This window comes from Thunnus albacares, chromosome 21, assembly GCF_914725855.1.
Source record: "Thunnus albacares chromosome 21, fThuAlb1.1, whole genome shotgun sequence".
NCBI lineage: Eukaryota > Metazoa > Chordata > Actinopteri > Scombriformes > Scombridae > Thunnus > Thunnus albacares.
In genome coordinates this window covers 18,389,066-18,405,403 of record NC_058126.1, presented here as the reverse complement: position 1 = coordinate 18,405,403, position 16,338 = coordinate 18,389,066, and the positions used below count along the sequence as shown (strand labels likewise).

The 16,338-nt window shown below is 39.9% G+C and overlaps 1 protein-coding gene across 1 annotated transcript; it reads right to left on the bottom strand.

The window, feature by feature from the left end:
* Nucleotides 1–7,236: 7,236 nt before the first annotated feature.
* Nucleotides 7,237–11,143, bottom strand: bloc1s5 (biogenesis of lysosomal organelles complex-1, subunit 5, muted). Its single transcript, XM_044340346.1, has 5 exons — nucleotides 10,918–11,143; nucleotides 10,474–10,556; nucleotides 9,303–9,432; nucleotides 8,701–8,759; nucleotides 7,237–8,224 (listed from the first exon to the last, which is right to left on the bottom strand). Exons 1-5 carry the CDS (start codon nucleotides 10,934–10,936, stop codon nucleotides 8,051–8,053), a joined length of 465 nt encoding a protein of 154 aa, XP_044196281.1. The 5' UTR covers nucleotides 10,937–11,143; the 3' UTR covers nucleotides 7,237–8,050.
* Nucleotides 11,144–16,338: the final 5,195 nt, after the last annotated feature.

The following is a 16,338-nucleotide window of genomic DNA, read 5'->3' as shown; positions in this document are numbered from 1 at the left end:
TAACACACACGCAGGCTTGTAAAGCACAACTGATTGATTTATTGGGTTTCAGGGCCTGAGGTAGGTGGGATATTAGATGCTCCTTGGAGATCTCATCGTGAGATCATTCAGTGAGAGCAAAGGGCCTGCTCTGAACAACAGGGGAGAAATTCCACTGTCTTGGGTCCAGGTTTTCCCAAACTGTCAATGAGACAAAAGTTTTTTTTTTAAAGAGTGGCTTAGTTAGCTTTGTGAAATGTTCACTACACAGGGCGCTTGTCTTTTTCTTCCATTACACTTTGGTCCAGCCTCCAAAAAACATTCAAGGATAATCCTGTTTTTAAGATGCCTATCATTTATCATGAACTGAGAGGCATCCAAAAACTTCTTAGAGGAAAATCCCACAGTCATTATGAGCTACAGCCAATTCACATTTGTTATGTTTAGTTTACATTTCTCTCAACCTTTTCACAATGTAGATGTGAGCAATTAGATTTTTAGGACTTACTTTTGTGTGTTTTTTTAAAATAAAAACTGGGCAATTGCAAACTTTCCTTTAAACCTCTTGTTCTGGGTAATGAAAATGAAACGTATTGATGTGACAAAGTTAGTACAAATGTACTTGAAAGTATATTTCCTGACACAGACTTTCATTTCTTTCTGAGGCTCTTAAGCAATTGACTGTGCACTTGGGCTGATAAGTCAGAATTCATCTCATCAAACATCTCGTCCAAATCTGGAAACCATCTGTCACGCCTTTTCTGAGAATGGTGTCCGATTTAATGGACTCGTAGACTATTTGAACTTTTTACAGCGATATCAGTTTTATTTTATAGCATTGCTAACAACGCTGAAACTGAGAATATTCCTTTGGAAAAGCCTCGTGGGTATGGCCTCAGTTTTCACAAAGTTAGCCCCCTCAGCTCATACTTTTTTAGAGAACAATAACATATTTGGAAATTTTGAGCGTTTCAATGTCAGTATTCTGTGTTTTTTACATAAACTGCATCATCTCTGTTACTTAAATCACTATGGACTACAACCACGGTACCAAGGCCTTGAATCGTTCTTTATATTCCCTACCTTTCTCAATAAATAACTGATCAAAAAGCCTCTGAGCAAATGGTTTTCTCATGACCAGCGGATTAGATTTAAATTACCGCTCTGGGAAAAGGATGTAAATCTAGAGTGCAATGAGCTGGCAGGAAGTTTGGTAATGAAGTCAGGTAAATTGACTGTTCAGCTTGTTCTAGCTGGATATCCACTGAGCTGGTCATTTTAAATGGCTATAATCAACGTTTTTTATATTAACATTGGACAACATGACTACATGTAGGTGTCAGGTCATACAGATCATCTGACTCTTCTTCTCTGCTCAACAGCTTCTTCTTTTTTTTCTGGTTCACTCTCATCTCATAGTGTCATTTTGTTCACAGTAGGCAGTTGTTTTCAGCAATAAAGCTCAAAAAACCTACTGTATACTATCTGCCAGCACCAAACGGACTAATGGATTAACTAATTGATGAACATAGTGGAGCATTTGGCAGCTAAAGTGCCAGAGAGGAGACCAAGACAGAGCTAAAAAGAGAGTGAGTATTGGACTTACATTCCCCAGATGGCCACAAACACGACTAAATGAATTCTAAAGTTGCTCCATATCTGCTGAGATGTGTAAATAGGCGACTATTTTTCTAAAAAGTTTGCTTAACAACTTAAGAGGTGATGGCTGGCTGCTAATAGCTGCTAATGTGTTCACAGCTTGTTCCCGCTGCCGCCAAGTGGCCAAAAAAAATTGCATTTTGGGCAAGTTCACCTAGTAGATTTTTTGACAATTAAAACATTACTTAAAAAAGAGGACATAACAAAGCATAACAAACTACTTTCTATGGAGTTTCGCATCACTGAAATCACAAAAGTCAAACTGAGATAACGTCAGGAAAATACCTGTCTGGTATGGAAAACAAGGAAAATCAAATCCATTGTAAAGGTATGTGGTTGGCAGTGAAGCCAGACATGTCTCTAAGGTTCAGGAATCTAGACGACAACAAGCTTTGTTGCTGTTGGTGGCCATTGGCCGATGACAGCCCAGCTCAGCGTCCTCTCTGGCTATTGTTTGCCATGTGATTGACTGAGGAAGGTGTTTGTTGTTGCTGGACTCTTATCTGTGTTTCTTGGACCTGGCAGACCTGGAAGGAACACGCCGTCGCTGTATTAGCGAGGCTGTCTGATGAAACTGAACAGACCCAAAACATCACATACAGTTCAGCTAATTAGACGGTCCTCTATTTCACAAAAGATGGCAATGGAGAGTGTGTCTATCAAACAGAGAGAAATCTGGTCTGAGGCAGGCTTTTTGAATGAGCTTAAGAAAATGACTGTTCACTGTACAGAATAAAAACTGACATGTTACAGTGTCAGCCTTCAGTGTGGCAGTATATCAGCGCTTGCTAATAAGGGAGCTCTGGCATTTATAGTGAAAAGTGGGACGTTTAATTTCCAACCCTTTTCTTTTCAATGATTGCTTTTATACGCCACCCAGCGCTCATTTTCTAAGCTGACAGGGTCTGAGACTATCCAGCATGTCTTGAAACCTTCCCTCAGAGAAATATCAATTTCTTAATTTGTTTTACTGAGGCTTTGAGAGCGCTCCCTCTCTTATTTAGCGATCTACTGGGTGAACGTTTGCTATTGCCAAAGAATTCATATTACAACCTGCATTAGCATCCGCTCAGGAACCATCACCGAGTCCCCGGGGTGTTGTTATGCTGGGTTATTAACTTAGAAGCACGGAGCTTTTGTTCATTGGCATTTTCATTTTGGACCCCTCAGTAATTGAGTAACAGGGGCCCATCATGTAACACAAAAGAAATAAAGAGTGAGCATGCAGCGGCTGAAAATTCTCATAAGCTGTCAGGAAAGCTCGGCTGAATGAATACCTCCTCACTTCCCATTGTTCCAACACAAAATACTGAAATTGTTTCCCTGTTAGACCTGCTTTTTCTCATCAGTCGACTGAAATGAAAGGCGATCAGGCCAAAAAGAAAATCTTAGGAAATGCCAAGTTTGCTGTCAGCTTCGTAGAAACTGTAGCAATCATCTGAAGTCATGTGTATTTTATTTGTTTCTTTAAGGAAGTTCAAGCTCCACTTGTATTTAATTAGTTTTCAGCAGTAAAGAGGGGAGAATGGACCCATGAATATCAAGCCACAACATGAGCTGCACAGGAAAACCTCATAAAAGTGTACATTGTACCTTTTCTCCTGATAAAGAGCTAAAGATAAGAATCCACTCATGGCCGGGTTTGTAAATACAATGTATTAACCTAAATAGTCTGTATAGATGTATACAAGTGTAAATGGGATTGAAACTTTACCTATAATCAGACAATTTCACAATCACAAATGCAATCCAGTTAAACATCTGTAATGACTGACTTTTATGAAGGTTATAAAGTCCTATATTGTGTCACAGATGAGGGACTTCTTAGTAACTACTCAATAGGATGTATCACTTTACTTGAGGGTATGCAAAAAGAGTAACTAATGTTTAAGTAATCAGTAATGAATGAGCCGTTACTAGTTTTGTGTTAATCAGGAACACCAAGAGTTCAGTATGATCGATTCAGATATACATCAACTAATCATTACCTATTTCATTAATATAGTATCTCCCAGTCTATTCTGTATTCTGTAGTGACTCATCATTATCTATAGTCCAAATAAGGAGTTATTAGGGAAGTACTTATTACAATTAATCAATTATCAGGTCATTCCTGATTTTTTCCTCACTCAATCCTTAGTAACTACGACCAATTTTGTGTACCGTATTGTAAAGTGTTACCGTTGACTCAAGTCTAGGATGTTAAACTGTGCTCCTATTTAAGAATGAGGCTGGTGATTTTCTATAATTTTCCTATTGTCAACAAATCTCATGAGGATACCCAAACCAACAATGAATTGATCCTACTTACAAGTACTGTACTGTGTGTGTATCCAAAGCCTGATATATCTTATTCCTCTGTGCCGCAGACCTCCGTTGTCCAAAAATCTATTAAAAACACGTCAATGAGCCACACTGTTGAACTCGATGACCAACTTGTTCCTTCACCATGAAGAGTACGCTTGTTTGTTTAGACATATCTCCAAAGACTAATAACAGCAATCACGTTGTCAGTCTCCGGAGAGTAGTTCCGTGTAAGGCAGATGCCAAAGTCAAGAGGTTGTGATATGTAGCACAACAAGCTAATGAAGCTATGTAAACGGAAATGCATTCCACACGCAGTGGCGTCTAAAAACATGGTTGTTGTTATTAGTCTTTGGAGCCATTTCCAAACAAATGACCTTGTCCGAAATTCTTTGTAGTGAAGTAATATGTCACCCAGTATAGTTAGAAAAATATAGAAAATCACCAGCAATATCCTTTATGTTGAAATAAAATAATATATTGTTATATAAATTGGTGACTTTTAAACCTCTATCATCTACATGGATTACATGTAGAGTATATAGGGTATATTTTTTGTGGGTTAAGAGAAACAGTCAGACATATCTTACACAGTTCATAAGTGCGTAATCAGTGTCCACTGTATCGTTACTCATAGCTGCACACCACATGTTCTTAGATAAATGTGTAATTGTGCAGACTCACAAGTTTCATTTCCATCAACGTCTGCTCAGCTGTGTGAGAAAGCCCAGAGGGAGAACTGAACGGGGAAAACAAGGTGTGAGCTGCAGGTTACATCAACTTCAACTCCTCCAACGCCTCCTTTGGTTTCCATTTCTGAAGGATGGCCAGGTGATAAAGAAAGTGATCAGCAGTGACCTGGCCATCTAACTAGGTGAATTGCAGTACTAAGATCAGATCCTGTTTTTTAGTAGATATCTTTATTACATGTTATCAGCACTTTCATCCCTTTGATATATTTCATTCTGTTCCAGTGGATGTGGAAAGCTCTTTTTCAGACAGAGCATCAGATTGCATTAACCAACACATCCCTTATCTCTGTCCATTGCCCAATGGGGCTCCAGCTGGGTGCTGCCTGTTTCCTTTACCATTTATGTTGGCACGAGGAACGGCAGCTCCATGGCGCGAGAGTGCTGCGATCCCTTCAAAACAGGAAGAACACACTGCTCTCCGATGGAAACGGGAGACAAAAAACAAGCCAACGAGGGTGCGGAGACATGATGCAGCAGGCCGCGGAGGATATAAGAGGAGATTTCAGCCAGTGACCAGCCGGTTCCTGCGCATGGAGTCGCGTTACCAGATTGCATGCTCAGAGAACGTTTCTGTGCCAACAGCCCGGGTGCACAGAAGACTTTCCTCTTAATGTTTGACAAATATCTCCTCCATGAACCTCTCTAAAGGGTTCAAATTGCTTTAGTCAATATTATCTGTTTTATATCACTGAAAGAGCTTGAAATACATGCAGGGCAGTGATAGGTTGTTGATCAATGACAGTGACTCAAAAATGACTTGACCAGGTGCTGAGTTTTCTGGCTTTACTTATTTTTCAGTCTGTACTCTGAATTAGAACCAAAATTCCCATGAATGTCGAAACCTGTTGTTGTTGCAATCCCTTGGTTGCAAAGAGACGTTGATCTAAGTCCCAGATTGCTTAATGTCAATTCAGTTTGGCAAAAAGCATGTTATGACTGACAGAAAGTCACGTTGTGTGTATGCGGATGGTGAAGGGTCATTATCAGCTTCACAGCTGATTAAGTCTGGAGCTGCTGGTTACTAGGCATCTATTTTCTTGTTTAAATCTCCAAGCAAAGAGCAGACCTAACACCAGCCAGAAAAATGTAATTAAGTTTCTACAGAGTAAGCTGTCAAACTCACGTCAAGCAAACCCTGAGCAGATGTCCAAATCACTTCACAAAATTATCTGACTCTAAATCTGACATTATACAGCAAAGTCACAATTCATTATAACAGATATAAATCCTGTACTTGTTAATATCAGGTCCAACATGTAGTTAAGCGTACAGTATGACTCTGTACTCATGAATAGCTAAAACTCATATGACTTAACGGTGACCTTTCGTGTACTCTGACTGTTTTTCTTTCTTTCCAACCAAGCCAAAAAAATAAATAAGGGCAGATGAAAAGGTGCCTTGCTGGCAGAGGTAGGCTACGTTTCCGTATTGTCACTCCTTGTTAGCTGATGATGGGCTGTCTCCACATTGGACAGCTGCGCCCAGTCACCAAGGCAGAGGGATGGCATGCACACAAACACACACATGCAGACGTGCTGTACACAGGGCAGATTGGGCGCTGGCCCTTTGCCTCTAAACATCTGCTGGCATGTCTATGCCCTCTCTGATCTCTGATGACAAGCCAACCACCGTGTCCTGCTCTGACGCCAGTCATCACCGACTCTTTTCTCTCTCACACGCATGTATGCATAGACACAACCAGAGTGTGGCCTTGCATGAGAGCCGCAGGACACAGAGCAGGGGGGACAGGTCACTGCGAGCCAAATGGAAAAAAGCTGCACCTCAGCTTCTGTGAAAGGGGATACAGCACTGAGTTCATTTGCTGTGCTGTCAGATGTGTCAAAATTCTTGCAGAGGGACTCCACTGCTGGCTTGTTTTGTTTTATTCTTATTTTTCTAACAGAAAACGTCATTTTACTGATGGATGAGGTGCTGTCCAAACCTGCTTCTTCAGATAACAATGGGACATTTGACAGTTGAGGCGTCAGTGCAGTTTGAAGGAGTTTGTGGTGGGGATGTAGAGGGGGGGTATCATAAATATTTGTTCTATGACGTTGTCTGAGATGAACTCTGTTCTCAGCCATGCCAGGAATGTGCCCAGTGTGCCCACACACATCCATTAACCTGTCCAACCACCCGCCATTGTCTGGAGCAAAAACAAACACTTCATAAAAAGTTCTGTGTCAAACACTGACCTCAGAGGTCCTCAGCTTCAGGGTGAAGACACACACAGATGATTTCACTTCTTTTCTGGTTCATATTACAACTTTTATGCATCATTGTCATTTTTGCATAACTGTCACACTACTTACAAACTGAGTATTTACACAGTGACATGTACCGTTTTGTATGTAAATCTAATAAACAGAAAAGGCAAAAAAAGAAAATAACACTTGGTTAACATTATGTGGCTTTTATGAACTCTAAGCAAAGTATGACAACCACTGAAAACTGGGGGATATATATATATTTTTTATGTGTACATGACACATGTTTGTAATCCTGTTGCTGTATGAAGAAAATTCAAACCAAAAGTCCAAAATCTGATGCATGTGTTTTTTTTATTTAAACAGCAATAAAAATATTAGATTTGTGACTGCTGCTGATCATTTAAAGTGGTTTCAGCAAAGGCCTTTTATAATGAAACTTACTTCACAGACAGTTGGTTTACTTGAAGTTATTGTCAGAGATTGAATGTTCCAAACACAGGGGAGCTGGTGAGGGATGATTTGCTCTGGAAACGGTTCAGTTTGAGCTCGTTTCAACAACACTCGACCTGGTGCTTTAAACACACCTGCTCACGGGGGCTTTTCTAACATTAAATGATCTTGCTTTCGATGCATGGAATATCTTTTCTTCGGTGCCAAACTCCAGGCTCCTTTCAACTTGAGGCTGATGCAAATTTATCATCAGCAGCACCCTTCAGGCAGGCATCCATTAAAAATCTTGAAATGTTGAAAACTTCACGGCCAAGGAACAATCAAATGATTGCTTATTTAAAAATGACATATTCCAGACCGTTTGCGTGCCGAGCATATTCCATGTGCTACAGACAAAAAAACTGAGATTTTGATGGCCTGTGAAAATGCCACATTGTTAATCACATTTTCATACTTATGATTTGGAAAATGTTGACTCTTGTGCAGGAGCAGAACCTCTATGTTTTATGCTCTTTTTCTGCCAAGCGCCGAGTACATCAATCAAAGCCAACAGCTTCATTTTGCACATGCAGAGCAGGAATGAAAAACACACGTTCATAGACATGTGCATTGCCTCCATGTCCACAATAAACACAAGTGTTCAAGTCATAAGAAAGGCTGCGTTTGTTCACTCGAGTCCTCACAAACATCAGCTGATTAGAAGGGTGACAACTTGGCCAGCTCCTTCTTCTTTTCACTGTACAGAGTGCTGAGCTGTCCTACGGCCTTGGCGTTCTCCTCATCCACCTCCTCCTTTAATCTCTGCTGCTCCTTCAGAAAGTCTGCCCACTCATCTTTCAAATGCTCCATGTTTGCCTGCAGCTCGGTGCTCTGGAAGGACACAAGAAGACGGGAAGAAGAGAGTTTTAGCAGGTGTCGCACATCGATCTTGATTTGATATTTCTGTAGTTGAAAGCTGAGAGGGTCTGCAATCGAGTCAGGCTGCTCCACTGATACAACTGGAATTATATAGTTGTAGAAATAACAAGAGTTTACTTGAAACTTAAGGAGAAGTTAAGGACACCTAACTAGACAATAAATAAGAGATTATGACATTTTTTATGTTTAGACTTTTCACAAGAGTTAACAAGGCAATGTGAGATGTTTGTCTCATTTTTTCTTCACACACTACAGTGAAGATGCTGGTTTTGTCAGTGAGTCTATGGGGCTCATTGTAGAGTCTGTACACTGGGATTCAGGTTAAATGTGCTGCCTGTACACAGAGAGGACACAGTATCATAAATGCCACAACTAAATCTTGGCTGCATGAGGCTATAATAATGTGTCCACCCTCCAGTTGTTTTTACCTGCTGTGCTTCTAGCTCCCTCTGCTGGACTCTCTCTGCCATGTGATTAGCAGCCTCCACTGTGGGAGAAAAGCAAACCAAATACGTTCATCATATCAATATTCAAAAGTACATGCTCTCTAACACAATGTAGATAAAAAAAACTTTGGTAACAGCATAACAGTCAGCGGACAGTCAGGTTGTTGCAACATATTTTGCCTCGAAGGATATAATTTATAACGTGAAATAAAGGAAACGATGCTTTAACCAAGATGCCATGATGAGGATCAAAAATACAGTACAATTATATGAAACATAGTGTAGAATTTAATGTCTTCAAATGTACATACATACATTGTTACAGAAGATACTCCTGTATTAGCATTTATATGAAGTTAACTTAAGAACAGAACAAGATTGTCAGAAGGACAATGACCACATTGTTTTGATCACTGCACAGAATTAAGTGACAGTAAACTGACCAATATGTAAAACATTACAGCAATTCTTTTCTTTTTAAAGATTTGGCAGCAAATAGAAATTTTTGATTCTGGGTGAGATTTAGCATGACATGAACAATTTAAAACAAAGCTTCAGTTGTGATTCTGAGTGAGGAGACTTACATCGTGCAATGACGTCTGACAGCTGCTGGTTCATGTCCTCTAAATTTTCAGGCATCATTTTCTCATTTGCGTCCTGCACCATTTTATTGAGGTTCTCCAGCAGCCGACTCTCCCTGTGACCCCGTTTCTCCTGGAGAGCAGCAGAGGAAAGATTAGTGCTGTCACTCAGACACTCACACACTACGTGATTCACCGAAATACTACTGTATACCTCTTAAGTCATTAAGTCTAGTGCTTTGTCTTAATATGTTCCTTCCATTTAAATGAGAGAAAATTAGGTGAAATCCTTACCTGCCATTGTCCTTTCAAGAACAACAGATGACACAGTATTTTTGAAGTATTATAATCACTCCACTAAAATAAAGATGCTATTTGGCTTGCAAATATTTCTGAGTCAATTTGCACTGAGAACAACACACAGCATATTGTAACTTGCAGTTCATTAAATGAGCTACATAGTTAGAACATTATGATACAAACAATTTTTTAATTTATCTGTGACCCCAAATTATGTGACTTGTGCATCACACTAATGGGACAGATTGGTGTTTGCACCACTAGTGTAACTCCTCTCCACCCTCACACAGCCACAGTTTTCTGTTAAGCCATTATCTCTGTATGTATTCATAGCAGGTGTTGTGATGTGTGTGATGACATTTGAGCGTTAATAAGAGTTTCTGTCCACGGTTGAAGTTTTCATAATTGTCAAGAAAGAATTTAGTGAGGAAGAGTGACAGCAGTGTCGAATGATTGGATTTAAAAACAAAAAATACTGGCAAAAAGTCAAATGAATATCAGCCATCACTTGTACATAACACCTTTGCATAGACTTTTGTCATCATACCGACTGTGAGTCATTCTGGAGTTTTAAGATGGTCGACGGTCTTATAAATAATATCACGTCATAACACGTGACATCTGTCATGTGCATGACACAAATTACACATAAAAACCTCCTAAAATATTAGTGTCTTTTTCCATGTTGCCTTCACAGGGACATGTGAGGTTTGGTCATGCAGCCCTGGAACTTCAGCAGGGTGGACACATGAAGGACAGGTTGTCACTACTAAGGCCGCTGTGTCACCCTTGTATCAATCAGAACACCATGTTGAATGTGTGCAAAGCATGCGTGTAGCTGTGTGAAGAGCCCAGGTCATGGTGTCACATATACCTCAAACTCTCTCACAAAGTAGCGGATCTCTGCATTGATGATGGGTCTGTGGTCTAACAGTCGGGACTGGATATCACCCACATCTGCAGGACCAACACATCAAATTAATTTCAGATTAAACAAGGAAGAACACACAGCACAGCAAATTTTTAACATTAATGTATGAAGTATCATGTTTTAAATAAATTACACATGATTTAACCTAAAAAACTGAGTCTCTCATTCATTTTTTAAAACATGCTTGTATTATATATAACAGTTCCTACTATTAATCACAGTCAAATGACATTTTGAACAGCCTCCTATCTATCTATCTATCTATCTATCTATCTATCTATCTATCTATCTCAGATTAATTTGTAACCTAAGATAAGAGCTTTTAAAGGCAAACAGCGGGGCTAACATGCTTATATTGAATGTTTTCCTGGTGTGGTTTGTACTCACCTTTAGAAATCTTGTCCATTTTCACAAACTGCTAACACGCTATTCAGTAGTGAAATATCACGTTTATTTCCTGCTGAGCACCAAGTGGCAGCAAATAGTGAAAGCGTCCTGATTAAGGTAACCTAAACTTCCATAATGTGGCACCGTATATTCACATTGAATATTTACAAGCTTTCTGAGCTAATTGTGGTCATGTGAATGGAAGTCAGCTGACTTGAAACATAAATATTTACAACTAGTTCCGGGTACGAGGTCGTGGACTAAACCAAGCTGCTGAAATAGGGGTGTCCCGTTCAGTTTGGTAATAGTTCCTTCCGAGGTTTGATCCGTTCATCAGTTTACATTAAATGCACAGCTCTACGAACCTGCGGTGCGTTCAGGTACGCTGTGTGCTTTGGTACTTTGACTTCGTATATACGTTTGTGTGTATTTAAAAGACGGACAGTAGACAGACTCGACAGCAGTAGAGCCATCTGTCTATATAGCTCTGGACAGCAGATGTCAGTCTTGCTCTGTGGAGGAAAAAGCTCATTTTCACACATTGCTTTTTAATTAGATAGATAGATAGATAGATAGATCGATCGATAGATAGATAGATAGATCGATAGAGTACTTTATTGACCCCAAAGGGAAATTAAAGTGTCACAGCAGCCACTTGACATAAATCTAAACACAATAACAGTGAGGTAGGTAAAAGAAACAAATGCAATTAAAGCCTAAAATATATAAAATAACTAAATTAACTGACTCAAATATAACAATATATACATTTTTTTTAAAAAAGTTACAGTTCTTTAATAATAGTGTGAATGTTACTCTTTATAATATGAATATTACTCTAATATATTAGAGAATATCTGTCCATAGTTAGCTAACAATGTTGAGAATTTAGGCAAGGCAAGGTCATTTTTTAAGGCCTGTATGGCACATTTCAAATATAGTAGCAGTCATGAGCTTTGTATGAAATAAGTAAGACAGAAAAAAACCCCACTCAATTAAAAAACTTAAATGAGCTGATCAATAAATAGTAAAGTGTTAAGCTACAGCTGAGTTATAGGCACCAGTATTTAGGGACCTTATTAGGCCTTTACATACAATTAGGGCCGCAACTAACATCGAATCTGCAAACTATTTTATTAATGAATCGATCAATCATTATGTCTTTAAAATGTCAGAAAATAGTGGAAAAGCCCTGTTATAGTTCAAACAGCCCAAGGTAATGTATACAAATGAATACAAACGTTTTATTCAAACAGCATGTCATGTATGATACTATACATATACTATCATATATGACAAAGAAAAGCACAAATTCCTCACATTTAAGAAGCTGGGACCAGTGAATATTTGGCTTTTATTCTTGAAAAATAACAATTTAATTATGAAAATAGTTGCTGATTAATTTTATGTCAGTTGACTAACCGTTAGAGCATTACATGCAATACAATAATTTTCCGTAGTTTTGTGTTCTGCTGTGATCCTCAAATGATCTTACTGCCAAAGACTTTTTAGGATCCCACAGTCTTATGATACCATAAATCCTTCACAACTATTATACCCAGTGCGAACATTACTAAAAGACTGTAAATAGTGATACCACATGACAAATATACAGTGAAGCATGATCATCTTTACTAGCATTACTTGACTAGTAAGTACAGTCAGTATGTTTGAAAAATTGACAACTTGTCTTCAACACAGTGACCACTAGATGGCACCAAATCTCTCATTAGTTTTTAAAATCCAGGGCTGGCAAAGCCCTGGTGACTGAATTATCCCGGATTAGCAAACACTTTATGAAATGCAAATCTATTGGCATAAATGTATTAATAAACACAGGACTCGTGGCAAGAGAAAAGTGCATGCAGATATTCAGTCAGAGTGAGAAAAGGCATTGTTTGGGGGCAAACATTGCATATTAGTTATCAGAAGTTTGTTTGTGAACCTTATATTCATTAGGACAGTCATGCTCAGTTAAGAGAAAATCATTAAAGCACCACTTAAGTCCCCCACTGTCCACATTGTTTAGTTAAACAGTTATTACATGCACCATTAGTTTTGATTCGGGCCTATTAAAGAGATTAAATGATTGATCAACAGCCGAGGGATAAAACACGAACCCTTCACTGCAGCCTTGTGTTTGTGTGAAGAAGCACGAGAGGATCTCTGGCAACAAACATGTCAGAACCAGCGAAGGCCTCGGTGACAGGAACGTGCACAGCGTTGCTTTGTTTATTCATGACTCTGCAGGGTGAAATTAAAAACATTAAGATCAACTCTGAGAATGGTAGAGAGGCCTGCAGTATTCATTACCAAATTGAAAGCATAAGAAGAGATATTAAAATCATTTTGAGTTATTTTATGTATACTGTATATATATATTTTTTAACTCAGTAGATGACAATGTATTTTAGCAAGTCAAATGTTTTACATGTAATTAAAAACAATCATATTTGTAGAACAATAGTAACACACTAAGACAGATGTATGAGAGTTCTTTATTAAAATGAATGTTCAGTTAACATAATGATTCAGTAAAATAAGCTCTGAAATATTTTTTTAGAATTTCTCTTTAAAATGTGACATTTAAACATCTGTAATATGGATTCTTTTGAAATTTTAATGTGGTTTTGCACACAGCAAATTTCTATAAAAAGCATTAATAAGTAAAATTAATTAATAGCCATAGTCTTGATTGTAGAGAGGGAAAAAAAAGAAGTGCAAACCTCCACTCCTCTAAAACTAATCCTAAGTTGAGACTTCCACAACATTAAAGAATTTGGAGAGCTGAGCCAACATCAACATAACGAGGAAATATCTGTCCTTCTGCATCGTTATCTGCGAGCGTTCTGACGTTAAGCTGCAGTTTGCATGCGAGAGCTCGCTGCATGAGAGCAGATCATGTGTTTTTTTTTTCTGTATTTCTGTCCCACAGGTCTATTAAGTGAATTCTGCTTTTTATTTGACACCCCTGCACAGAGCACAGAGACTTTCTGGGACACTCTCCAAAATTGTCTCAAAAGAGAAAGACAATATTATATAATGAATTAAAACTTATCCACAGTAAATATGTCATCACATAATTCAGTAATATGTATTTTTAGTTGCTGTTGAACATTCAATCAGTCATTTTTAATTCTGTTCAGACTTTAAAGTCTTAATTTAATTCATTTGATTAATAGTTTCTGTTAAATTCAGTTATTATTGATTTCAGATCAGTTCAGTTTATTACAGAGAATATTATTTATTATAATACAGTAATTTGATATAGTGTTATTGTTTAATTTACACTCGATATTATTACAAAATTTAAACTTTTTTTTGAAGAAGTCTGTCAATGAGAAAATCGGAACGAACCAGAAATTAAAAAATGAATTCATCCTTACAAATTGATGACTCGATTCAAATAAGATTTAAAGAATCTTGAATAATCAAGCATACAATCATTTGATTACTGAAGACTCTTTACATATTTTTACAGAGCAAACACTGTACACAATCAACAAGATACATTCAAATGTATCTGTTTTCTCTTGTCATATAAGATACAATATTTCTCCCTCATCTTTTTATTACACTTCCGCTTTTGATCTGTACACAGTATGTAGGTCCAAAGTAGCAGTGTTTTGCCCCCCAGTGTGTACTTGCTCGCCAGCAGCCAGATGATCTCCTGCAGCACTTCCACAAACGGTGCTTCAGCAGTGCAGTGGGAGGTCTGTGAGTGTGGTTTACCAAACATGCCCACTGGCCCTGCGAGCTCGCCCCGGTGACGCTCTTGTCTCTCTGCTCCCCAGCCCAACCACACAGCCCCTGTAACGACGGTGCTCGCATTACCCACTGGGTATAATTATTCTGCATTTTGCTGCTCTTCATTCTCTCTCTCTCTCTCTCTCTCTCTCGTTTTCTCTGTCTCTCTCTCTCTCAGCTTGGCTGGGTCTTGACACCGAGGTCCAGGCGGAGGGCCGCGGGGCCCCTGCTTTGTGTTCACAACACGCTGAACGCCACTCACTGCACCGCGGCTCTGAACAGGTGGGGGGCGGTGATGGGAAAGGGGAAGGGGAAGGGAAGGGGGGGGGGGTGTTACTCACTGGATGCCAAGGCCTCTGGGCTGGAGGGGAGGTGGGGGTGGAGGAAGGGTGGTAGGAGAAGACCTGCTGCCCAGCAACCCACCTACCCGCTTCCCTTTCTCTCTGCCCTTCTCTCTCTCTGTATCCACCATCTTCTTTCATTTCTCTCTCTCTCTCTCTCTCTCTCTCTCTCTCTCTCTCTCTCAGTCCCTGGACAGCAAGCAGGTCATTCGTCCTGGCGCCGCCACTCTCATGTCCCTCGTCCTGCTGGAGGCGGGATACTTCAGAGCTGTCCACCATGGAGAAGAGGTGGGGGGTGAAAGCAGAAAATAGACTGAAAAGTAGGCAGTAAAAAAAAAAAGAAGAAGAGTGGAGTGCAGCAGAAGGTAAAGACCCAAATAAACATACTTAGGGCCCTTACACAGTGGCACTTTACAAGTCACTGTGTAGCGTGACACTATCCCGCTGTCACTCTGTCCCAAGGCCTGATGGGAAGACACAGTGGCGGTACATGGCTTACAGCCTGAAAATCAACATATGTACTCATCATCCTGCGCTTTTCAGGGAAGGAAAGATTTTTTCTCTTTCACAGCAAAACAGAACGAGACCGTGTCAGACGCATCTTGTGATGATGGTGAACTGCCCATTTTCCTCCGAGCTTGAGATCGGCACTCAGACATTTAGGGAGGACTGGGAGTGTGTGTGTGTAAGGGGGAGACCAGTGTGTCGGCTGCGATTAGCATTTGTGGCGGGCCCCTGCCGCCATTTCGGGGCTCGTCCTGAAGATTAACAGGAGCCGCACTGTCATTTCTCCCACGGGGGGCTGTCCCCCTGTCCTCTCCCGTCCTAGCACGGGGAGGGATCGCCTCTTTCTCCAAGAGGCAGTGTCGAAGTCGACTGAGGGCAACAGGCTGGGGGGACACTCCAGACTTGTTGAGGCACAGCGTCCTGCAAAGTGCCCACAATCAAAGTGACAGATGTGGGGTGGAGGGAGCGCTGGACGAGGATATCTCTCTGTTTGTGGAGGGCAAAATTGTTTCTCCTGGCTCTAGCATTTCAAACACACACACACACACATACACACACACATGCACTTAAATAACACAAACACACGCACACACACTCCAACTTGAGCAGAGGAGTAGTGGAGACTGTAAGGTGGAGGGGAAGCATCCGCTCAGCTTCTCTTGATGGTTTTTGAAGTTTTGCTTCAGTGTGTGAGTGTGTGCGTTGGGTGATATTGGACGTGGGACAGAACAGAGGAGAAAGGCAAGGAGTAGGAAAAAAGGGGGTCTGCCCTGGGGTCACACATGCACAAACTCAAACACACACTCATATGGACACACACACACAC

Coding starts and splice junctions, on each gene's coding strand:
- bloc1s5 (XM_044340346.1), bottom strand. Junction 8,760..9,302: donor GTCAGACGTCATTGCACGAT/GTAAGTCTCCTC, acceptor TTTCTCCCACAG/TGGAGGCTGCTAATCACATG. Junction 8,225..8,700: donor GGGAGCTAGAAGCACAGCAG/GTAAAAACAACT, acceptor GTGTCCTTCCAG/AGCACCGAGCTGCAGGCAAA.